Below are 25,819 nucleotides of genomic sequence, written 5' to 3' on the forward strand. Positions count from 1 at the left end.
AGGCCCAAGGTCCTTGTGAATTTCTTTCCCCCCTGCTGTACCAGTTCCTAGGAAAAAATAGACCCTTATCTCTGCATGCTAGCAGGATGTTGCCAGAGAACAAGCCAAGGTTGCATTCAGACATAACTCAGAATCATAGCCAAGACTCACTGCGGTTAGTAAATCAACTTCAGATCCTGATTTGATGGAACCTAACCACACCATAGTTAGTGGAATGGCCTGTATTCAGACAATCATACTAACCACAATTAGTTTAATTAAACCATGGTTTTACACAGTGTCTGAACTGAGCTATTAACTTATACCTTCTTTAGTCATTCAGGAAAAGGCTCCTGCACTGAGGTGGTGATAATTTGCTTATTTAGTTGGATGATGACTCAACTTTTTAAAAAAATTGCTAGCAGCATAAGCCTGAATCAATTAACGATGCCAGCCCAGGGAGCAGGCAAGGGCTATCCAGTTCTGCTGCATGAGGGTCTCCCTTCCTCTCCCCCTTCAGATGGAACATGAGGAAAATAATTCAGTTCGATGAGTTTCTTCCAAACCTTTGTGGAAGGTCTGGCCATCAGGTTCTGTACCAGCAGCTGTGCCCCTTGGGGGATAGGAATGGATTGGCTTTTTGTTATGATGCAGAGATGTTAGAGGGATGTTTTCCCCATACCCCTGAATGCTGTGCTAACTACTTGGAAAATATGAAGACAGTACAGAGACCATGCAGAACAACATGGTCAAATAATCTAGCACTGCCATGTGTTTCAGAAGCAACACATGGTCACTTATGAAGCTCCCTCATACTGAATCAGACCACTGGTCCATCAAGGTCTGCATTTGCCTGCTCAGACAGCCAGTGGTCTTTCTCATTGCCTACTGCCCAATCCTTTTAACTGGAGATGCTGGAGATTGAACCGAAACCTTCTGCTGGCAAAGCAGAGGCTCTACCACCGAACCGCAAGCCTTCCCTTAAAACAACACTTTATTTTACTCCTGTTCTGATTTCCATTTAATGAACACAGGGCTGCAGGGGCTGACTGGGAAGTGAAAATGGTCCCAAAGCAAGCCAAGCTGAGCATTCCTTACATCACTACAAGCCAGCAATACAGGGGCCGCTCAGCTCAGACCCAATAATTGGTTCCAACGATAGGTGTTCACTGTTCACTCGCCTCTTGCCTTCTCCCACATTGCTGCCAACTGGTGGCAGTGCAGGAAGGGGCAACTGGTGAACTGATATCGATTGTTGTTGTTATTGAAGGGTCCAAGCAAAGTAGCTCCCGTAGTGCTGGCAGAGTCTGGCCTCCAGTGGTCATCCAGAACAGTTTCCAAATGGGAGAACTTCCCTTATAACTTAAATGGCAGGTCTACCCCTATAAGGGAAAGTGGGCTAGTAAAAATGTCTTTTGGCTAGTCGCTTTTGTGGACTCAGTTGCAAGGTGAATATGTTGTTGTTACCATAATATTAATGTCAACGAATGAAGGAAGTTGGAGCAAGGCTAAGGCCAGGGTTGTCGGTTGCAGTGCAATCCTAAGCAGAGTTACACCATTCTAAGCCCATTGAAATCAAATGAGCTTAGAATGGTGTAACTCTGCTTAGGATTGCACTGTTGGTTTCTTCTTTGCAGAACAGAACATTTCAAGGCTTAGTTCAGACGCCATGTGAAACTATGTTTTACTTCTACTGTTGAAGTGATTGTCAGAATGTAGACCAAGCCATGCTAACTATGGTTAATTTGGGAGCATCAACCCAGGATAAAAAGTTGATTCACTAACCATGGTTAATTTTAACTTAGGTTTTGCAGAATATGGGAATGCAGCCATCCTGGCTTCATCCTGATTTGTTTCCTAGAGACACTCTCCCAGGCTACAGAGATGGCAATGCAACTAATCTTTGTCAAGATGAACCAAGATCTGAATGGTGATCAGATCCCTAGTTTCACAAACTAATCCATAGTTACAATAAATCATAGTTTTGTGTGAAATCTGAACTGAACTTAAACCTTTCAATCTACTATGTCCCTTGGTTTGTGCAATGGTTAAGGAGGGAAAGGCACGTTCAGACGTAATGTGAAAACTTGGTTTATTTGATCTGAAACCAGGACTGAGCTTTACTCAAATCCTGGTTTGCCTGAACAAATGCTGGTTTTATCACCTTCCCTCTAGGCAGGAATCTCAGTAGCCAAGAGGTGAAAGGGGTGGCACCAGGAAACAACCCAAGACATCCATATTTATAGATCTTCTGAAATCATAGTTATAAGCCCATTTCAAACCACAGTTTAAGATCATAGCTTGATGGTCTCTAAATAACCATAGTTAGTGATGCGTTCAGTCAATTGTACTAACCATAGTTAATTTAATTACACTAAGGTTTCACATTCTGTCAGGACTGACACAGAGATTCTGAGCATCATTTAGATGTGCAGGGATTTTTTTTTAGCTGAAACCTAGGATGGGGAAAGGAGGATCTTAGCAAAGTACTTGTTTATTGAGGGGCGGGGGCAACTTGTGATGCGTTTCATCCCAATGCAGAGATGGTTGCTAATGCCTGCTGAACTTGGCGGTTTCCCCCTTTTTGAGCTGCTTTCCCTATTTTTATGAGTTTGAAGCATTCTGAATTTCTTTCTCAGCAGACATCTGAAATAATTAGAAGGATGGAATAGTAAAAAAAAGACCCGAGGGGGAAGGGGAAATCAATTTTAGAATAAAGGACTGTCTCAAAGCAGAATTTTGGATGACCATACTCCTTTTTTCCAGAAAACTTGAAGTGGCTGTTAGCTTTTGCAATATTTACAGCTCTCCCCAAGCACCATGGCTATAAAGCATACTTTTCACTTAAATTATATGTCTGACATTTACCAAATTTTTATGCGACAATTTAGAAAAACCGGTTGCATTAAACAGCCTTATTAATATTTCAGTAACATGATTAGGGGAATATCATGGTCATTTAGATCAAAGGGGCTTGAGATTTACATGGCTCAGTTCAAGAGGTGGCTCTTGACCAGCTGTTATTGTGCCCATTTATGGGACTAAGCAGTGAACTTCTACGATGGAAATATGGTTCCCCCCCACCAGTCTATCTTGAATATTTCCATTGCTGTGTATTATGTTTATTATTAATTATTTTAAAAAGTGATTACCACTGCGAAGCAGTGGACAGCATTTAAAAATAAAACATACTGAAGGAACTCAATAAAGAAATACTTGGCTGTTCCTTTAGAAATCCCAGAGTTCTTAACCCATTCAGTGCCCGCTTTAATTCTACAAAGCTGCAGCATCAGGGCTGCCAGAACATCTGGTGAGCCCGTGCTGACATGAAGCAATGAGTTTGTATCCTAAAATAAAGGTCTAAGAGCATCATCTCTGTTGGGTCGGGCCATGGTGGCTTCATCAAGTCCAGTGTCTGGCAGCTCTCCTCTGCCCTTTGCCCCTCAGTGACTGATATGCACAGGTATACTGCCTCTATAAATGAAGGTTCCATATTATCATCATGGCTCATAGCCCTAGATACAGCTATACCTTAAAATATTATTGTGACAGAGAATTCTGTAATGCAAGAACATAAGAGCAGCCATGTTGAATCAGTTATCCCGTTTCATGCAGAGCTAATCAGATCTACTTGGCCTAGAGGCCTAAAGGCAGGGCGCCGATGCCAAAGCCTCCTTTTGTATCCTCCCAGTACTGGTATTCAGAGAGTTGCTGCCTCTGAACATGGAGGTTCCATTTAGTTTTTGTGGTGAGGAACAGAGGAAAACACAAGTAACATATGACTGTGGTGGAGTTCACAGGTTAGGTCAGGGGTCCCTAGCGTCTTAAAACCTGTGAACTCCATCTCATGAAAATTAACCCTTACCCAGCTTGTTCTTTCTTTCAGCCCATCATTGTGCAAATAAACTGCAAATACTGGTTTTCTGATCTATAATAAGGACTGATTAGTGCCCCTGTCTGCGGTGCTTATATGTGGCCATTTAGAGGACTGGAAAGTTGGATGGTAATTGACAAAGTAATCTGAAGTTTTAAAGCATGTGTCTAATTTTACATTTGTAGCACTGATTTGCCTCCCATTCTGTGGGCAAGATTGCACGTATACATTCATTGTATGTGGACTTGGAAAGGTCTCCACTTGGGAGTTAGCAGTGATAATTTTACCCTGCAACTTCTGCCAGGAAGACAGAGCAAGGGAAGATTTGGAGGATTTCTGATTCTGGGTTTTTCTTTTGTTTGACCAGGGATCTTTCAGCCACATACATTGTTTAAGATGGATTTTATTTATTTATTGAAGATATTACACTGTGCTTTTCCTAGCATTCAAAATGACTTAAAAATAACATGACAAAATACATTAAAATTAAATTAGATAACCACTCAATTGAAATGGAGTAGTTAAAACTAAAAATGTGTCACTGCCATTTAGATCTCAAAACCCAGAATGTAGGGCGCTACAATTCCAAGCCCCAAGCCCCAAAACCAGCCGGGGGTGGTGGTGGTGGTGGTGGTGGTGGTGGTACTGAACAACCCTAGGATAAAGTTTGTCATCTGGTTATTTTGCTCAACAAGTTGGACTTTTTTCTTTCTTTCACCCAACAGTTAGGTCCCAGGGCACTGGCAAAACTGTTGGGGCTCAACTTGCTCCCAATGTATCTGGCCAAGTCCAACTCTCATCTCTTTCCCCTCCCCTTTTGTTTTCACAGCACTGCAAGATCTTTGCAGGGAGACATTGGGCAAATGGGTCAACAAGGCAAATTTAAAATGCCTTAAATAAACAAATATCCCCATGTAGTATGATAGCTACATCAGAGCTAACACTAACAAAGATTGTTCTTACATGCAAAGCTTGAAGTGGGTTCACACATCCTAGTTAGGGGCAATGCCAGTGAGCATGCGGTATGTGTGTACCGATATCTCTATATTATTTATACCAGTATCTGTATATCATGTGTACTGCTATCTGTATATCATGTAACTTGAACAGACAACACTGCTTAGACTCTCTGTACACGAGACATGCATGTTTGTCAAGTACAGGGAGACATGTTAGCCGGGAAGTGTAGTTTAAAAAAGGCATAGCGGCAGAGATCACTCCTCAGAGGGTTTGTTAATTTCACCTTCACCTCTGGAAGGCTCTGTCAATTTCACCTCTCCAGTCTAAGACTGTGTGGGATCACAACCAGAAGGCAGTGAGGAATGGAAATGGGCTGGAGCTGCCTTCCATAGCTGGGCTTGGACCTGGAGAGGTTATAATGGGCTGAAATTTCCCTTCTGGGATTTCACAACCCCTGGGTCAACCCAGCTCCAGTGTAGCAAAATCTTTGCCCTACTGTTGGCTCTGTCTTTTAAAACTAGCCTTCCTGGCTAACATTGCATCTCTTGACACCTATTCTTCACATGTCAGATGTCTCATGTAGAACGACTCTTAGACTGAGTCAGACCAGTGGTCTGTCTTGCTCAATGTTGGCTATTCTGCTGTTGCCAGTGGCTCTACCAGCAGACAAAGACCTTTCTTTCTCAGACCTAAAGTCCTGTAGCTGGAGCTGGCAGAGGCTGAAGTTGGGATTTCTTGCATGGAAGGAATGTGCTTTCCTACTGAGCTATGGCCTAATGCTACGTTGCAACAATTCAAGCAAAAATATGGAAGGGGTGAAGAATTCATGTGGTAGTAGGGAGGGGGCGCCAAGGACTTGTGCCACCTTCTCATTTGGGAGGCTACGTCTGCAGCAGGCCTTGAGATGCAAAGAATATGATATGATCACATTAATTCTTTTTTCATTCGCAAAGTTGCTCTGCATATTGTGTTTTTCTACTTGTATAGTACATTTTTATCCGCCCAAAAAGCTCAGGGCAGTCTATATGGTTCTCCTTTCCCCATTTACTTAAGCAAAATGGAAGTTATGCAAAAAAAAAGTTAAATATTTCAGTAACTGGGATCGAACCAGTGCAATTTCTGAATAGCCTGATGGAGCTGACAGTTGTGATAAATAGAAGATGGGGAGATAGACATCTTAAATTTCATGTGCGCTCGGGACAAACAATCCTTTGCTTTGAAACCACTCTTTGTGTCCTTCCCCCAGGCCCCAAATAAGGCGACAGAAAAGACGAGCAAGCAGTTTTTAAATGCCACAAACCCATAAAAGAGACAGGATTCAAAGCTGTCGTTTAAAGCTTGTCCTTAAACTATTCTGTGCCATTTCAATACTGAGAGCTATTTGATGGTGAATAGATAAGGAATTCTCCCTAATTCATCCTTTTTGGATATAACAAGCCTAGGGGAGCCTCTGTAATCAGAGGCAGTGTACCTCTGGCTGCTGAGCACAGATTAGATAAGGTAGGCCACTGCTGGAGACAGGAAGCTGGCCTGATCCAACCAGGCCATGCTAATGGGCTCAATACTCAGTGATGTTTGAGCCCTCCTGCAGCAGGGGAAGGTCAAACAAACTGCTCATGAACTCTCCCTCTTTTTCTCCAGGTCTTGATTTGGGGTCCTTCCTCCTTTTTGTTTAAATTGTACACCATCATTCACCCCCTCAGCTGCATCTGCAACTTGGAACTAGGAGAACTGAAACGTGGGCCTCAAATTTAATTATTTGAAGCATAAACAAACATTTACCTAATTCGCCTAAACAATCTGTTTCAGTCTGATCATTTGTGCAAAAGAACCTTGTGGAAGTATTGTTTTCTAAAGAGGGCTCTAGCACCCTGAGGACTAAAATCCAGATTCTATACCTAGAGGACAATCTACCTGACTCCTGTTGAGACACAGAAGGTAAACTGCACACCACCTTATTGGAAATGCAGGGAACCATGCATGGCATATCTGGCCCATGGGTAAAATAACTCCCTGCCTTCCAGCTGGGCATGCAGTGGCCCGATCTGTGTCCCCGGCATGTAGACCGTTCACCCTGGAAGGGTGTTAGGAGGTCCACATGTCTATGGCCTAGATGGAGTGGGTTCTTACCAGGCTTCAGTTGCTAGCAGCACTAGGGAAAGGGGGTGGGGTGCTCTGGGAAAGTCCTCAGAAATCTTAGTACTAGGTGATAAGATTCTTTATGTCAACCTGCTCCTGGACGTATCATCATCATTGATTTATATACCACCCATCAGGACAATTTACACCCACTCAGAGCAGGGTATGTTGTTATTCTCCCCACAACAATCACTCTGTGAGGTGGGTGAGCCTGAGAGAGCTCCAAGAAACTGCGACTGGCCCAAGGTCACCCAGCGGGCTTCAAGCAGAGGAATGGGGAATCAAACCCAGTTCTCCAGATTAGAGTCCTGCCACTCTTAACCACTACACCAGACTGGCTCATGAGGGTGAACAACAATCAATGATTCCTAATCCAAACAGTGCAAAATATTTTAAAGACCAGCTGCAAATGCTACATTTTGTGATTCCTCTTTTTTTTTACAGTTCTATGGTTTGTTTTTTTAAAACTTTGCTTGCTTGTTTCTTCTGGTGCCTTATTAGGTGCCTGGGGGAAGGACTCACAGTGGAGAAAGGGTTACATAAATACAAAAGTGTTCCCATCCAAGAATCCTGGCAATAATTGCATAGCTGCTTTGCATGGTTTAGCAGCCCAGTTAAAATAAGACTGCTGTGCAAATGCAGAGTCCCATGGGTGAGTGCTTTTGCCTTAGCCGGTGTCCTGTTTTAATCAAGTCTGTCGTGTGGATGGGTGGTGGAGGCAGAAAGAGGAGCATTTTGCTTGGGCCAGCCTGTGAACAAGGGACCTCTGGCTTCTACACTTTCTGGCTTGGAGGACTGGCAGAATCTTAGAAGTGAAGTATTTGAGAGGGAGAAGAAGGGCAGCTGGCTGTACACCCAGATGGTTGGGATAAGAACCATTATTTTAGAAGAGATGCCAGTCCACCTTTATCTCTTTGCATAGCTCAATATTGGATTCCATTTGGGGTGTGGAGGAGGGACGTGTAATGTGCATAAGCCCAGTGTGAATTAAATTTCCCCACTCAGCAGAATAATATTTCTTTATCCTTCCTCACTATATTTAAAGCTAATGGCCCACATGGCACTGGTGTTCCTCTGAGGGGCCCAAGGGTAATAATTCCAGATAATTTTGCTCCCACCATTTGCATAGCATCCGTCGTCCTCCCAGTACTAGCGCTCTGCCCCTGAAGGGACACAATTAAATTGCTTGATTCTCCTCCTTCCCTTTTGGGTCTTGACTTGATGAATGTCTTCTGGCATGATATTGTAAAAGAAAAACTGGGCTCTTCCTTGGCCTGTCTTCAAGGTGATTAATGAACTGTTCCAGAAGGGGGAGGATTTTCTTCAACCTTCCCCCCCAACCTTTTTATTAACTGTACGTTAGGGAGAAGGAGCATTTAATATTCAATGATAAACAATTTAATAATTCAATAACAACAATGAGTTGATAATATATACCGTTTCTTCCTGGCAGCAGCAGAGGAGGTTAAAGTGTTAGGGACTTCTGAGGTTTAAAACAAAAGACAGCTGTGGAGGGGAGGGGCATAGTGGAAGGTTTAGAAAACTGAATGGGAGAGAAGACAACAGAGATGAGTGGGTGTTTCTGTTCTGTGGCATGTTTCTTTTCTGCGTTTGACTCCGCCTGCTTTACGGTTGAACTTGCAGAATCTCCACATTTACTTTGTGGCTTGATTTCTGCAGTTTGCCAAAGTCATGCACACATGGATGTAAATAAAATCACAGCCATGAAGGAATCAATGTGATCTGTGTTTACATGGTGTTTTATCCCCTCCCAGGTTTTCAATCCATGCGCTCATGTGCATCAGGAACCTGCAAAGGAACAACAACAACAACAAAACCCTGAAATTTGCAGTATTCTGTGCATGTGTCATACTCTAAACCATGACTAGAAATTTAAAATGTGAGGATAGAGGACAACTAACGAAACAGAAATGCTCTGCAAACCAGATTAATTCTTAGACAGAATATCAGTCTATGTGCTCATGCACGTCAGAAACTTGCATGGAAAGAAAGAAAAATCTGCAGCAAAATGCGCATGTGCTGTAAACTAAACAGCATCAAAAAAAAATTTAAATGTGAGGACGGGCAATCATTAATGTAACACTGTTGTTCTGTAGGCAAGATCAGAAATCCCCAAATCTGAGGGGAAATTTGGATAAAGAGAATTTCCTAATCCTCCTTGTAGCATTACATTGAAATTGATGGGCACTGGGCCGAGAACAGAGAAGGGAAAGGACTTCCTTACAAAATTCCCAATAAAATTCTAGACTTCTGTGCCACTAATTATGGCTTAACTGGTTGAGTTTTTAAAAAAAATTCAGAGGCAAATCTAAAGAGGAGGATAGGTTACTAACAATGGCTATTAGCCATGATTGATTGATTGATTTTGAGAATTTTTACACAGCCTCTCCAGGGAACCTGCCTGAGGCAACTTAGAAAATAAAACATATATAAAAATATAGAACGTTAAAATTCTTAATTAAAACCCAATGTAAAACAACCAACCAGAGCATAAAAACAGATAATTAAACAGCTTAAAATGAATACCAGTTCCCAGGCTAAAATACACTATTAAAATGATAGCTGAATGCAGCCTCTCTGTTCTGAGGCAGTATACCTCTGCATGCCCAGTACTGGGTGCTAGAGTTGCCATGCCAACCTCCAGGTGGGATCTGGAGTTGTCCCAGAATTGCAACTGATCTCCAGAGATCTGGTTCCCTGGAGAAAATGCTTGCTTCAGAAAGTGGACTATATGACATTATACTCCATGGAGGTCCCTACCCAAACACTCACCAACATCCTCAGACTCCACCCTCAAATCTTCCGACCTTTAGTTGGTAAGATGGCTTCTTAGCTCGACATGGCTGATCTGGCCATCTGGATCCATGCTATGGTAACATCAAGACTTGACTACTGTAATACACTATACATATGTCTCCCATCTAAGTTAACTAGAAGACTCCAATTGGTGCAAAACACTGTGGCACGACTGTTTTCAGGAGTGAGCAGGAGCATGAACATCACCCCCATTCTGCAGTTACTCCATTGGCTACCTGTCAGTTACCATGCTCAGTTCAAGATATTGGTTATCATATTCAAAGCTTTTCACAGCCTTGGTCCGGTATACCTATAGAACCACCTTCCTCTTATGCTACTCCATAGCAGCTTCGCTGTTCCAAACAGGGTCTCCTGCAGGTGCCACCCTGCACAAGGGTGAAATCAACAGCAGCTTGTACATGGGCTTTCTCTGTGGTGGTCCCTACCCTGTGGAACGGCCTACCTGCGGAGTTTAGGAGAGTCCCCACTCTCCTAGCTTTCTGCAAGCAATGCAAAACTGAATTATTCAAAAAGGCTTTTGTATTGTACAGAGGGGACTCAGTCTCAGATACTCCGCTAATGAGTTAGAGACCATAGACTTCACCACTATGTTGCCTTACGTACTGTCTGTTGCTTTAAATAATGTACGCCTAAGTCAGCCCTAGAATTGCTTATGTTTTGTTTCAGCATTTCTTCAACTCTGTATTGGATTTTTGCTAATGTTATGTCTTTGTAAACTTGTATTTATTTACCTTATGGCATTGTTTATGAAATTGTCCTTGATACTGACTGTACTAATCTCACACCCTGTAAACCCCTTTGAGTCTCAGTGAGAAAGGCAGACCATAAATGACATAAATAAAATAAATAATAAATAAACTCTGTTGGGGGCACAGGAAAAGTGGAGCTCATCAATTTGATGTCTTGCTGGCAAGCTTGTCAAAGCCATCTGGACGGCCAGTCACGCCTGTGCTGGAAACAGGAGGATGCTGGTCTAGATCAGTCAGCCTTGGTCTGATCCAGCAGGGCTCTTTTTGTGATCTCACTTAAGCTAGAGTAAGGAGAGCAGCTTCGACATGCAGCCGGTGCAGAGACCTTCTCCTACTTCCCAGAAAACTTGGATGGCTAATATAAATTTGATGAGCGAAATCCCCAAAGGAAAGTTTACAGCCTAAACCTTTAGGTGAGATTGGGTTTTGCTTCCCCCTGTTTCCCCCCCATAATGTAGCAACACAGCCTTCGGAGATTTTCTATCGGATCCCGATCTGCTGAGCCTTGCCTCAGTCATCAATTTATTACTGCTGGCCGTGTTTGTGTTCTAGAGAGATAAGCACAGGAGGCATATTTTCTCAACCTTCCCCCCCTCCATCCCTGCACACAACAAGGAGAGAGAAATCTCTAGGAAGAATTTATATCCGGTTAAATTTGACCCTCATTTGTTATGACGATATCTAAGAACTGGCCGGTTTCTTCAGGGCATTCAGCTAACTTGAAGGAATGTTATTGCAATTGGAGGTTGTCTTGGGATCTGTAATCGGCTCTTTAAAATCCCAGACAAGAAGGTCATTTGATCAAAGCCAGTTAGGTGTGTATTGCCAGGAAACAACACCCCTGAGGAAGCCTTGAACCAGCATCCTTGGAGTAAAGGTGACTCGGAAGCACCAAACTCAGGCCAGAAACCTTTCAGAGATTAAAAAAGGGACCGTCAAAAAGAGTCCAGTAGCACCTTTAAGACTAACCAATTTTATTGTAGCATAAGCTTTCGAGAATCAAGTTCTCTTCGTCGGATGCATAGTACAGAAACTGGTCAAATATAGAAGAGGAGGGGAGGAGAGAGAAGATGCAGTTAGGGGGGGGGGAGAGGGAGGGTGCAACCGAAACATTCCTTTGCTAGTAAATGTAAACATCTCCTTTTGGTGTCCTTTTGGGGCCAGTTGGCTTGGGTGAGGCTTCAAAGAAGTTTGCCCTGTTAGTTTGCAGCAGTAAAACAGCTAGACCATCCAATTCCTATGTAGTATAAGCCTTAAGTCTTAAAGGTGCTACTGGACTCTTTTTGATTTTGCTACTACAGACTAACACGGCTAACTCCTCTGAAAAGGGACTGTGTTTGCAGAACTGATGCCCACAATGATCAAGGACAGGAGAGGGAGAGAGGAAGAAAGTCCTTGGAGAAAGAATGAGAGTTCTTTTTTGGAGTGCCCAAAAATCTGTATTTTAAACACATTTTTAAAAAAATGAAGGCTGTTCTTTATCAAATCCCCCCCCCCCCCGCCCGCCCGCCCGCTTGAAGAATTGGTTAGTTATTGTTTGAGGGCCGCACAGGAAGAAGGGAGCTCTGACTCAAAAAAGGTTACCGTCTGAAAATCTTGTTGGTCTCTAAGGTGCCATTGGGCTGAAACCCTGCTGTTCTAATGCAGACCAACACGGCTACCTATCTAATCCACACGTCAGACTAGTGGTCCATCTATTGCAAGGGGCCGCTGCTGTCCACATTCTTAGGCAAAAAAGTTGAGCCCTTGATACCTGAGATCTTTTAAATGGAGATTGAATTGGGGGAAAATGAAGACTGAATTGAGGGCTTTCTCTCTGAGCTATGGGCCCTTCCTGTGGGTTGACGTGATCTGTTCTAGATATCCAGGACTGGCCCTTTCTCAGAAATGTCTAAATTCCAGTCTTTTATCCCTCCTCCCTCCTTCGGTCTTCTCTTAAAGCCTGTGCACATGTACTTGAATTAAGCCTCATTGCTATATTTCAAAGCTGTTGTTAGGCCTTGATTTCTGTTACCACCCCATGTCAAAAGTGCAGAGTTAAGGAGACAACACTGACCACAGAAAGCCAGAATTGCACCATTTTTGCATTCCCTTGCTTCGACATTTTCAAATTATTCTAATCTTGCACCTTCAGTCTATGTTTACATGTTAAAGTTTTGCAATAAATGTTTTTAATTGGTAGACTGGGTAGCTGAAGAACAAGTTTAACAGCAGGACATATAATTGTGCACAAGCACCAAAATGCAGTAATCTGAGGGTTGATTCAATCTCCTCCTTGCTCTGTTTGACTGAGGATAGAAAGTCACAGTGCCGATATTGCTGGGGAGGAGGGGTGGGGATGACAGTTAATTTGGCTTATGTGGTGTCAGGGACTTCAGGTCTTGACTGGGAGTTAAATGGGAGCTACTGCACTAAGTTTGTGTGGTTCAGGCATCTTTCTTTGAGAGGGAGGAGAAGTACAGATCCTTCTTAAGAAAATGAAAGGTAGAATAAAGGAGACATTGCTTTAATCACGGCTTGTGTTTTATTTATGTTTTATTATTATTAATAATAATAATTTTGTTCTACCAGTGTCCCTGGTGCTCTGCATAGTGACCTGAGCAAAAATAAAATGCGACAATGGCAGGGTGACAATATAGGCTTTGATAGTGAGGGATGCAACCGAAAGAAGGAAGGAAAAAACAGCAGGGAGTGAAACTGAGAAACACAGTTACCCATATTGAGTATTCATTCCATTAGGTAGGGGTTTAGGGGGAAATCTTGATGAACTGGAGGAGAAGTGGCACTGTGAAGGGGGGGAAAGGGTGTCAGGCATAGATGAGAGCGGGCAAAGGCCTTCAGGAGTGAGAGGTGATATGATAACTGTCTTCAAGTACTTGAAGGGCTGTTATATAGAGGATGGTGTGGAGTTGTTTTCCACTGCCCCAGAAGGTCGGACCAGAACCAGCGGCTTGAAATTAAATCAAAAGAGCTTTCGGCATAACATTAGGAAGAACTTCCTGACAGTTAGAGCGGTCCCTCAGTGGAACAGGCTTCCTCGGGAGGTGGTGGGCTCTCCTTCTTTGGAGATTTTTAAGCAGAGCCTAGATGCCCATCTGACAGCAATGCTGATTCTGTTAACCTGGGCAGATCATGAGGGGGAGAGCAGAATGGATTACATCAGTACTTAGTTCTTGTGGCCCTTCTTACTTGCCCACGGTAATGCTGGTCACCACCTTGGAGTCAGGTAGCAATTTTTCACAGGCCAGTTTGGCTAGGGATCCTGGAGGTGTTTTGCCACCTTCTGGGCGTGGAGCAGGGGTCACTGGGGGTGTGGGGAGGGGAATTTCCTGCATTGTGCAGGGGGTTGGACTAGACATGGGCACAAATTGAAACACGAAGCAAATTTCATCATGAAACAGGACGTTTTGTGTGTCACAAAACAGCGTTTTGTGGGGCCGCGATTATTACGAAATGATCATGAAATTCACGACTTTTTGCCTGTTTCGTTAGCTTCATGAACAATTCGTAATTGCAGACAGGCTGGCTCCAATCCATTGATTCCCTAGGCAACAATGGGCCCAGACCTTTTGTTGCCATTGGAAACCCCAATCATAGCCCAGTTACCCTTGATTGGCAGCTCTCCTAGCCATCTGGACAGCTTCCATTCTGCCCTATGCAACCAGGAGCTGGGGGTGGGGGTCAATCCCCTAGGCAACCAAGGAGGTGGGCCTTCTGTAGCCATGGGCACACCAATCTCATCCCTTTAAACCCTGTTAGGCAGGTCTATTGGCCAACCACAGACTTCCTGTTCTGATCTATGTCAGCATTTTGCTGGGATTGGAGCGGGAGAGTGTGTGGAAGGATTTGGGATTGTACTTTTGGCTGCTGCTGCTGCTTTAAAGAGACTGAAAGAAGCCTCTTATTTCCAGCTCTTGGCCTTGCTCTGGGAAGGTCTTTGGGCGAAGATGCCTTTTTTCCTCCACCCCACCCTACCCCTCACTCTGTCTTCCTGGCCCAGCTCCACCATGGCCAGTCCTTCATCCTCCTCTGATCCAGCAACTTCCTGTCCCTGTTTCAGTCATGCGCTCTGGCAGCACTTCCCTTCCCACCTTTCCCGATCAATGTATTGCAAACTGGGAGGGTGGATAAGGAGGAGAGCCTGCAAGTTTGGCATCTCTGGGTATGAAGGGGGCCATTGAAATGCCCCATGTTCTGATGAATCATGAAACTAACAAATCGTTTCAGCAAACGTGTCAATTTTATGAAGTTTCTTGATTCGCGATTCATGGATCGCGACGAAACTCTCGTTTCAGACTTTTTCCGTTTCGTGCCCATGTCTAGGTTGGACTAGATGACCCTGGAGGTCCTTCCAACCCTATGATTCTAAGAAAGCAAGCACCTTCTGTCCTCTTTGATCAAACAGGTTTGGAAGCCCTACTGCAGCCCATGAAGTCTGTTTAACCAGAAAAGAGAGTGAGTATGCCCCCTACAGGCTGGCCCTATCATTCTATCATCAGCCCTCAACGAGAAGTTTATCTATTTTTAGGCAGAGGGTTTCTTTTTTAAAGAACCAAATATCTGTGTGGGCCTGTAGAAATAGGTGAGAAATGTAGGGCAGGGTGGTGTGGGGGATAGCGCCCCCCCCATCTTCTTTGTGTCAGTTTAGTTTCCCTTCTACAACTTCCAGAGATTTTACATGATCAAATGCCTCCAACTCTGGCTTTTTCTCCAGAAGTTGTTTATTGCCGCAACTGCTGCTAATGTTGTTGTATTTCTTTCTGTTCTTGGTGTTCCAAAGCCAAATTACTGTGACTAATGTACTCCTATAAATTTTTGCAACCATCTCCATGGCTGCTGTCTGCAAATGATGCATGGTCTCTTCTTAGTGAATTCTGGTTTAGTGGATTTTTTCTCTCTCTCCTTCAAATGTTGTACAGGAGTGGCATTTCCATTATATCAATTTACCATATGGCAAAGCAATTGGGGATGGGTGTGTGTGTGCATGTAGCTGTGTACCAAATGCATGGTGACAGCTGTTCATTGGACAAGCTGTGGCAGTGACTTACCGGCCACCATCTGAAGGTGGCCAAAAGTGTGCTTCTGAGAGGCAAGCGTGTCTTAGCACTTTTTGGAGCTGATGAAGGCAGAGGAAATTGCAAGGAAAGAAATCTCGAGCGCCACTCCAGCACTGACCTGTGGATGTTATTTATTTTGTTTAAGCATTTCAAGTGACTTTTCTCCCTGAAGGGATCCAAAGCAGCTTACAAAAAAATTAAAAGGCTCCAAAGTACAAAAACTAATATATAAACAAAAGCAAACCAATCTGGGCTGATCTAGGTCCCCCAACCTGATTATCACAGGTCCCAGGCTCAAGTCACAGTCTAAGAGCTAAAGGACTAAGCAATTTCGCTCTTCCCTTTCAGCTCACACCTCTGACACCATTCATCTTAAATACTTGCAGAAAGAGGAAACTGCTGCTAGCTCACTGCAGCAAGTCAGCAGCATTTTCCTCATTTCCTTCCTCTACAAATCCTTGCTGCAGGGTGCAACTAGTGCCCGTTTCTGTTTGATCCTGTTGCCAATGTGTTTATTCTGCTGTTAGGCTGCCAAAGCTGCCCCCTAACTATCCAGAAATTGTGGTTTGAAAGATATGGCAGAGATTACTTTGCAAAGTACTGAGAGATCCTATGGGGCAGAAAATAAGCAACTGCTTTTTCTTTCTGTCCCCCCCCCCTCTTTTGGAGGATCCTTTTTATCTGTCATAGAAAACAAGGAGATAGAATTCTGGGTTGTCTCACCTTCACCTGCATGTGCATGGAGCTGGTTAGTGTTAAGTTTTGAGAATGAGTCTTCTAGTATTCTAGTACAGAGTGCCCATACTTGCCTCCCTTCCAAGTCATAAAAATACCACACGTATAGCAAGATAACATATGGGGATGAAGGTTTCATGTTGCCCTACTGCTGATTTATTACCTGCAGGTGTCTTTTAATGTGGCAGAACATTCCAAAGTGTGACACCCCTATCACAAACACCCCTCCTGGCCTTCCTGGAGTAGTTCAGTCTAGAATTGTATCAGTGCCTTCTGCTGACTGCTTTCAGGGCTTCTTCTGATTTTGCCCTCTTGACATGATAGTCAAAGCAGAGCAGTTCCTTATGTATCTCTTGCTTCATGTCAAAGGCCTGTGTTCCTTCTCATGCTAGTGCATGGCATAGTCTTCTCCTCTGTGACTCAAGGCTACAAGGTTTAGTGGAGTGACTTTGGAAGGAGTTGTATAGCAGTTGGTCCTATACCACAAAGGTAACAATAGAACAGCCTTTTGGTGGTAAATAGCATGGTCGCTATCTGTCTGTCCCTACCCAGGTCTCTTGGTTTGGAAGAAAAAAATCTGCTCATTCTTAAATAACATTTATATGGGGATTATGATGATCATGCAAAGTTCTTTAAGTAATTTTTACAACTACTCTGTAAGGTAGGACAGTGCTGTTGATTACTGGAGACTGACTGTGCTGAAGTTCAACTGGGTGCCTGCAGCTTATACCTCATGTGCTTAACGCCAGTGCCATCCCAGCACAGCAGGCTGTTCACTCCACATTTGGACCAGCAACTTCCCAGCTGATGTTTCTTAGCCCATGGCACCGTGCCCAGTCTTGTTGGTGCAAGTAATTTATTAGGTGTAATGTTTACCAGTAGATTTCCCCCCCTCAGGCTGTAAAACATAATTAATCCAGTGTGGATAAGCTGCAAAGGTGGCAAACCCATTCATAGCAAATGGGGAATATTGCCTGTCTGCTGAGATTTTCATCAGGTTGCTGTCTCAATTCAGACATGCATGATTGCTCACACCCGAACAGGTGAACGGCTGTGACAGAAGCATTGCGTTTTTGGTAACAGCTGCTATGGAAATTCTGGAATGGCGACACGTGCAGATCTTCACTCAGTGGGCTGAATGTGCATGTAAACCAGTGCCTAAATTCGTGCTCCGTATAACTGGATTCCCTCTTTTATTTTACTTTTTTCAGGCCTCAGAATGGCTCCATGATCCTATACAACAGGAAGAAGGTGAAATACAGGAAAGATGGATATTGCTGGAAAAAACGGAAAGACGGGAAGACCACCCGAGAGGACCACATGAAGCTGAAGGTGCAAGGAGTGGAGGTGGGCACATGAATGCATGACGTGGCTGCTCAGGAGTGGCGGCTGCCATGTTCTGCTGAGCTTTCCACTTTCCAAGTAGGATTCCTACTGGCTACGTTCCCCTCTTTATTTTATTTTATGAATGCTAAGTCAAAGGAGGTCTTTGCTGAAGGGTCATCCCTTCCTCGTCTTCTAGCCTTGGTTTCTTTTCCATTAGATGTGAGACGGTGTGTTGGTGTGGGCCAGCAATGAGAGGGCAATGCCCTGAGGATGTTGTTGCTACTTGTGGGGCTGGATTTTGAAACTAGTCTTTCTCTTTGTGCAGTAGAGAGTTGCAAAAGTCAAGCAACTTGGAGATCGAGGGCTTTCCTTGCTAAGCTTTGGCATGTTCTTTCATTTCATAATAAGGTTGACATTTGTTCCTGGGACCAGGCAGAGGTGTAGTGCTTGGACAGAGGTGCCCTGTTTCCACCATTCATAATAATCAATTGGGCAGTTCTGTATTAGGAAAAATATGTAATTCTTAAAAAAAAATGGAACAAGAATGTCACTTGCAAATCTATCCAACGTTGAGTCTTGTTTGCCTTTAATTTCCAAAATAAATTATTGACAGCATCTGAAGCCGGCAAAGAACAAGAGCAAGTGTGTTTTGTAAGAAATGGATATATTCACATATTGGCCGGGGGGGGGGGGGGCGTCTGTTGCCATCAATGAATGCATGTTTACTTTTGCTGTATATTATCCAGAAGTCACTTCATGGAAGGTCTTCACTTTGATCTACTCCAGTAACTGTCAAGTTTTAGATTCTGCTATGTTGAGTCAGTTTGGCATTTTTTAAAAAAGTTTTTCAATAAAAACATGAAGTTAATAAAAACTCACAACTCTTAAAAAACCTAATGAGAATTGGATGATTTTTTTTTTTTTTGCAGAGATGCGGTGCCTAATGGTGTTTGTCATCCCCAGTCCGAAAACTGAAATTGCTTTGTAGGATAATAAGGATCTGTAATGACCATTAGCCATTAGAGACCTATTTTCCCACTCCACAGTTAATAATTAAAATGTGACTAGAGATATATATGAGTGCGCTGTGTTTGCAATAAGACTCTTGATGCCTGAGCATTCCATTCTCCCCCACCTCCCTGATGCCAATGCAGTGAATGGTTGAAAATTGGCCAAGCGCAGAGGTGGCATCTGTGTGCTTGGGTAGTGCCCAGGTCAGACTGAGCAGACAGGTGGCGTGATTGGGGAACATGTGGCAGGTGAAATGAGTCCAAAGACCTCTGTCAAGACCAGGCACTTTTCCAAACTGTCTCTTATTGCTCTGCTGTGGATCGTGGCCTAAGGAGGTTGAAGTCCCATCTGGATAATGGATGGATTTGCCTTGCCTTTTCTGTGTCTGGAACTCAAAATGCTTAAATTCTTGTACTGACTTTACTATCAAAGTCCTTTTGCTGCTCTTAATTGTGTGGGTGTCAAAGTGCACTGTGGACCATTTCTTCTTTCCAAAGGCCCTTGGTTAGTTGCTAACCAGGAAGGTATTAAGTCACATGGGGTCCCTTTGGGAAGAGAAGGGTGGGATGATTTTTAGTAAATAAATAAATGATAGTGTCCTATTGTCTGGTTTTGGAACACAGCAGTTAACAGAAGACAATAGAAGAGAGACGAAGGTGTCTAAAATCAGAAGCCAAATAAAAGATGTTTTATGCACAGTGCAGACCTTTATTATTGACAGGGTTTTTACATTTCAGTCTTCTTTGGTAGTCCAGGAGAAGCTAAAATGAATTGCAGTGCGACAGAATTCTCAATCACAGTCTCCTTGTAGCATCTGAAATTATATGCTACTCATGCATTTTTTTCTTCTTAATGTTGCCAATTGCGCATGCTGTTGACTAGAAAGACCAAAGCACGTTGCAAAATGTTTTGATTTTACCAAGGATATTCAGCATTATCACCTTACAAATTCATTTTTATCATCTAAGTGCATATTCCTAAAGTCAGAATTCATGCATGATGTTCTCCCTCCATCTCCCGCCAAAATATATATGGAATTTTGTTTCTGTTACATGTAAAGAGAGAGGATTTCAGGCTGGGGCGGAATTTGTTTCTTGTGCTGCTTCTCTCCTCTTCCTGTACATGGCACCGTCTGTGTGCTTGTTCAGTGGACTTGCTTCTGCTTTCCAGATGTCCTGGACCTTTCCTTGATCCATATAGCTCCTCCATTGCTACCCTTCCTGTGTGATATCCAGCCTTGAATGTTCAATTAGCTGAAGTCACTGCCAACCAGGAAACCTCTAAAAGTCCCCTGTACTTTTTATAACCAAACTGGACTTGTAGCCAAGTACCTACCAGGCCACATCTGACAAACAATCATTCTGGTTAGGTAACAAACCAGGGAAGCTTTTGTAAACAGACAGACCCACTCCTCTCCCTCCACTGAATTTCAGGTCCTCTGTATGCCACAAATCACTGGTGAAAGCAGTTAGGCTACTAACAGTGAAATTCCAAGCAGAGTTACTCCAGTCTAAGCCCAGTGAAATCAGTGGGCTTAGACTGGAGTAACTCTGCTTGGGATTTCACTGTAAAACTTTGTGTTGACAAGTACATTTTGCACACTTATTTTACAAAATCATGCTCTTGATTAACACAGCTGTTGTTCTGGATTCCTCTCTCCCCCTCCTATCGATCAAATTCCATTCTTTATGAAAGATGGTTGATTGTAGGCTGTCATGAATGTCAATAACTTTATGCTTTTGAACCACAAACTGCACATTTAATGTTAGGAATAAGTATCACAAGCAGCAACTTTGCAATTATTACGGTGAGATATTGGGGAGGGGACAGTGGCAGCTCAGCTGTGAGAGCTGTTTGGTGATTAAGTCATTTATGCATGTGATGTGCAAAGCAGTTCAGATCTGTTGATGTTTTTGAATTGGACACGTGATATGCAACTAAGCCAATTGTGCATGCAATACAGAACAATTATTCCGGTCTGTGTTGTGTATGCAAGGGGAACATGACGGGCAATTATTTCTCACAGTACGTTACAGCGGATGCTACATTACAGAAAGGAGATTCCTTTGCATTGTAAATAAATGCATATTAAAGTATGGGCAATGCTCAAGTGAAGCACAACAATGCAGAAACCATACATCTGCTTTGTCAAATGTGCACTGAGCCTGTGATGCCAGCTTATGGGGAGGTGGAAATATTTAGGAAAATTAAAGACTATGTTTCACACATTACTAAGCTCTGAAGTACCCAGTTTGGAGTCATTGTCTGATGGAGAAATTTGGCTACACTAAAGCTTCTCCGATTATAAGGAGGATACCTCAATAGAATGGGCTTTTGTTTATTTATTTAGACCATTTTACCTTCTTTTCTCCCCAATCTGGACCCAGAGTTGCTTACAAAAGCACCTATATATAATTACAATGATCAGCAATTTAAACTAACAAAGTGGAGGTGGGGAGCACAAGGCCACAGCCAGAGCAGGTTGTGAATTCTGCAGAGCAGGTTGTGGGGTGGCACTGGCTCATGAAATGGACGTAGACTGTGAGCCACAGACTAAGAGTTCTTTAGCTCTTGCCAAAAGTCTCATGTCTCTTGCCACGCCGTGGAGACGGAAGCTCAGCTAGATGTTATATAGCGGGTAGATATATTTCTCCAAACTCCCTCTCTCTGCTCAACTTTGAGCTCATGGGTGCCCATTAGAAGAAAGGAATGCATTTCGAAAGCATTGGAGAGAAAGATGTGATTATTAGTGGCAGCCCTCTAAGCTGGTCTTCCTACTTGCCACTTCTCGGCCTGTTGCCTTTCCTGTTAACGTGATCCACAGAGTCCTGTTCTGTTTTGTTTTTTAAAGATTCTGGGCACAGCCACCAATGAAACTGTGCTTGGCCTTTCTGCATTTGTATCTCTTGGTGGATGCTGCTTGAGATTCCCCGATCCATAGTCGTCCTTGAACTTCTAATTAGTTAGCATCTCTGGTGGTGTGTTCTTAATCAATTTGCTATAATTAAAATTTTCAACCAATAAATAGAGGTAAAGCTGAAGGTTTTGCAAGTAGCTCTTGCTTGTTTCCAGTCTGAAGTGGCACTGAATTTACAGACAATTGCTTTCATTAGCATGTCTGCCTTTTCTTTGTGCATGGATTCTACAAACATCCATGAATGACGTATAGGAAAACAGGATGCGTTCCCTCTTTCAAGATTGGAATGGAGAAGAATAAGAAGAATTGGGCTTAAAAAAAAGAAAATGTTAAAGCCATGGGAAGAGATTTGATGGAGTACAGAAGTAATCAAGGAAAGGGGGGAAGCAGGTGTTGTTACCTGAATGGCTACTTGTGTTTATCTTCCAGTCTTAAAAAGTGTTTTTTCGCATATCTAGAGTACAGATCAGCACCAAAAGAATTAATGTAAAAACTGGGGGGTGTTCCTATATATACCAGGGTCCAGTGAGTAGAGCTAACCAACTTTGCAACTCAAAAGTGAGGAGAGTAGAATGAGAAAGGGGACCAGAAGACAGATAGAGTGGACTGCCTCTACTACATTATTAAGATTGTGGGGAAATAAAGACTCGATGCCCGTTTTCAATAATGGGGTTTTACTGCTAATAAAGAAACAAACAATGGAATAGCTACAAAGGCAGGAACTAGAAAGTATGCAATGAAGAATGCATAACAAAACAATGGGATATTCACCTGGACACCCTCCATATCATATGTAGTTGCAACTAGAGATGGGCACGATCCAAAAAAAATTAATGATTCAGCTGATCGTGGATTGGCGCCACCAACGATCGCGCATTAACGATCCACACTGATCATCTCCCGTTCCCGAGCCGTGGATCGTAGCTCATGGATGCCAAAGCGGGGCATGCTGGTATTCCCAGCTATGTGGGAAAGTGGGTGGTGGTGGCGGCCACCGGACCTGGCGGGCACGGGGAGGCGGTGACAAGCCGCCTCCCCTCAGGTCCCATTGAGCAACACAGGAGGTCTATTTGGCTGTCAGAGCTGCCTATCAGGGTTTGCAGGGATGAGATTGGAGTACCCATGGCTATCGAACATCCCCTTCCCCCTCCCTCCCCTGGGTGTCTTCTCCCAACTTGTGACTGCTTTGCTGCTCCGTGGTTGGAACAAGCCCTGCTGATCAAGGAAAGCTGGGCTTCCATTTGGGTTTCCAGGATGACAGAAGGAGGGCAAACAGAGCTCAAGCTTTCCCCTGGCTCCATTGCCAGGGGAATAGATTGCTGGCGCCTGAATGTCTGGATCCCCAATCTGAGCCCGATCGCAACGATCCAGGCCTCTCCTGATCGCTGAATCGTTGTCCGTGGACGATCACGATCCGCCGGGTCACGATCACGCGATCACCATTATCGTGGGTTTTTTCGATCGTAATGTGGATCATGCCCATCTCTAGTTGCAACTCACAACCATAACTAACAAAATGCTACAGATTTCCTAGCTGATTTCCTAGTTCTTCCTAAATGTGCTAGTGTATGTGTAAGTGCGGGTGCAATAATAAAACATATGACCTGTCCTGATGATTGGTCTGAGATGGAAGATTCCCAAACAAACTCCAAAAAGAAATAGATGTGAGCGATCGCATTTAGTTGGACTCATAAGCCAAAAAAAGAGTACATGTTGTCTGGGCACACAATGTGCATAGGGCATGGTAGGATCATATTAAAAGAGTGTAAAAAGGGTGCACAAAAGCCTCTAGTGGCACAAAAAAGGAGCCAGCAGATAGAGAACAAAAGAGTAAGGTTTTTTTAAAAATCCAAAAAACAAAAAGCACTTGATGGGATGCTGTCTTTATACGCTAGGTCATCTATGCAAAATGTAAATGAAACTAATTCATTTGAAGACTTGGTACGTGTCTTCATTCAGATTGAGCAGTACGGACTAATTTGTGCTTGGATTGGAAGTTGGGGTCTTCAAGCATGCAGTGGACAAATGAGGAATGAATAACTGATTAGGCACCGGAGTTGAGAAGAAGCAGAAGTCCGGATACCTAGTGGTTAGGGTTGGCAAATATCCTTAATGTGGTCCCTTGATTCCTAGTGACAGGATTCTGCTAAACACATGACTGGACAGGATATCCTGACAGGGTTTTAAGGAGAAGGAAGTCTATAATCTGATAACACTACACTGTTGCCTTGTAGCGTTGATGTGCAGAATAGATCAGAGCCTCTGTTAGGGAGAGGGGGTGGGCAAAGCAGCCCATGGACTGCAAAGGTTGGGGTTGACTGTTGACTGAGACACAGAGTAGCACAATAGAGTGGGCAGGAGCTCAAGTGGGGCAGGAGCTCTGATGACTCTTGGCTGGATCAAGCAAGGGTGGGACAGGGACTGTGGGCCAGGGAGCCAAGGGGCAGCAGGAGATGGTGATGAGTCTACAATTGAGCAAAGGAGCTTGTGTTGCTGCTTAAGGGAGCAATGAAGGCCAAAGACCAGTTTTTTTTCATTTCAGTCTTCCATTTTCGCAGTTTGTTGAATAGCATCATCTCCTGGTTAAAGCAAAGGAGGTGTCAACTTCATTACTGACTGGATGGGTAGGGACTCTCTAGGAGATCCATGCTCCTTTCAATAATTTCTTGTGGCAGGGGCTGTAGCTTGATGGTTGAGCACTGCTTTACATGCAGAAGTCTCCAGTTTCATATTCATCCGATGTCATTTATATAGTGCAAGGTATGCATGCTACTGAGGCACAGTCCTGGTTTCAGTCTGCCACTCTCACCAATGTTATTGACATTAGGTGTTGTGGTTCAGGACCCCAAGTGTGAAATCTCAGCCTCAGAGAAATCAAGGGGCAAGAAAACTGAGACTGGAGGAGAATCTCTCCTTGGTGTGTCTCAGGAAGCCATGATCACAGATGTTGAGGAAGAAGAGCCCCACAAAGGATTTTGTTTCCAGTGCCTCCCACCTCATATCTTTGGATAACAATCTCCCCCCCAGCCCCACAAATCCTCACAGCCTTCAGCATTCTGCCTTCACTACTCCACCCATCTTGCATGAGACATCATGTATACTAGGCACTCTACTTGATGTCAGAGAACAGAGCAACTGCTTTGTTTCTACTTGCAGCTTCTGATAAAGTGTCCATAGTCTTACAGTCTGGCCTGACAGTTGGTTGCCCAGTCACTGCTGCCTGGCTGCCAAACCGGGCCTGATTCCCCTCTGCTTGAAGCCAGCTGGGTGACCTTGGGTCAGTCACAGCTCTCTCAGTGCTCTCTCAGCCCCACCCACTTTACAGGGTGATTGTTGTGAGGATAATAATAACACACTTTGTAAACTGCTCTGAGTGGGCATTAAATTGTCCTGAAGGGCGGAATATAAATCAAATGATATTACTAAACACTGAACCTACCCATGAAAACAAGAAGCTGGCTTCAACTGAGTGAGAGCACTGGTCTATGAAGGTCATCTGTTTTGACTGGCAGCACCTCTACAGGGGTCTCACAAAGAGGTCTTTCTTATCACTTACCACCTAATACTTTCGAATGCACCTCAGGTGACCTCCACAGCTGTACCAACATACAGCTGTGACTCTGCCTCAGGCTTCAGTCTTGAAGACCAAGGGTGTAGCTACACAATATGCCCGACATATGTTGGATCACAGATGCAAAATCAGACTTGCAGCCAGATGTACATTGAAGGAATTCCCCTGAAAAAGTGCTAATTTACTTAGTACTGAGCTGCAAAGGGAGAGAAGGAGCTCTCAGTTTCCCTCCCACGCCATTTTCACTAGCAGAAAGGGAAGGAGGATTTTCACCCTTTTTCTCTGGCTCCACATGCCTTAGGAAGAACCCATGGAGCCACAGAAAATGGAGGGAAAGCCCCTCCACCCCTATTGTGGCAAAAGCAGGGTGGGAGAGAAAGGGAAAGCTCCTTTTTCTCCCTCGCAATGATCTCCTGCAATGCTGACTGAACAAGCACTTTCCAAGATGAGTTCCCTTAATGTGCATCTGTCTGTGAGTTCAGTCACATACCTGTGACCTGACACATTTTGGATGTTTTATATAATTTGGACCTAAGCATGGACATTTTGCAGCTGTGTAGGGGTGTGCACATGGAGAAGATTCAGGTTTCCTGCTTCGGGAAAACAATTCAGGATAATCCGAATCCCAAAGCGGCAAGCTGCTTTGGGATTTTGATATTTGAA

General features: G+C 43.7%; 1 protein-coding gene across 1 annotated transcript in view; it reads left to right on the top strand.

The window, feature by feature from the left end:
• Nucleotides 1-25,819, top strand: part of CAMTA1 (calmodulin binding transcription activator 1) — an 807,100-nt gene that overhangs the window by 312,056 nt on the left and 469,225 nt on the right. Inside the window, exon 4 of the mRNA XM_055001694.1 lies at nt 17,543-17,678. Within this exon, the coding sequence (XP_054857669.1) occupies nt 17,543-17,678 (136 nt within the window). The remainder of the gene's footprint in view (nt 1-17,542; nt 17,679-25,819) is intronic.

Source organism: Eublepharis macularius, chromosome 17, assembly GCF_028583425.1.
Source record: "Eublepharis macularius isolate TG4126 chromosome 17, MPM_Emac_v1.0, whole genome shotgun sequence".
In the NCBI taxonomy this organism is placed as follows: domain Eukaryota; kingdom Metazoa; phylum Chordata; class Lepidosauria; order Squamata; family Eublepharidae; genus Eublepharis; species Eublepharis macularius.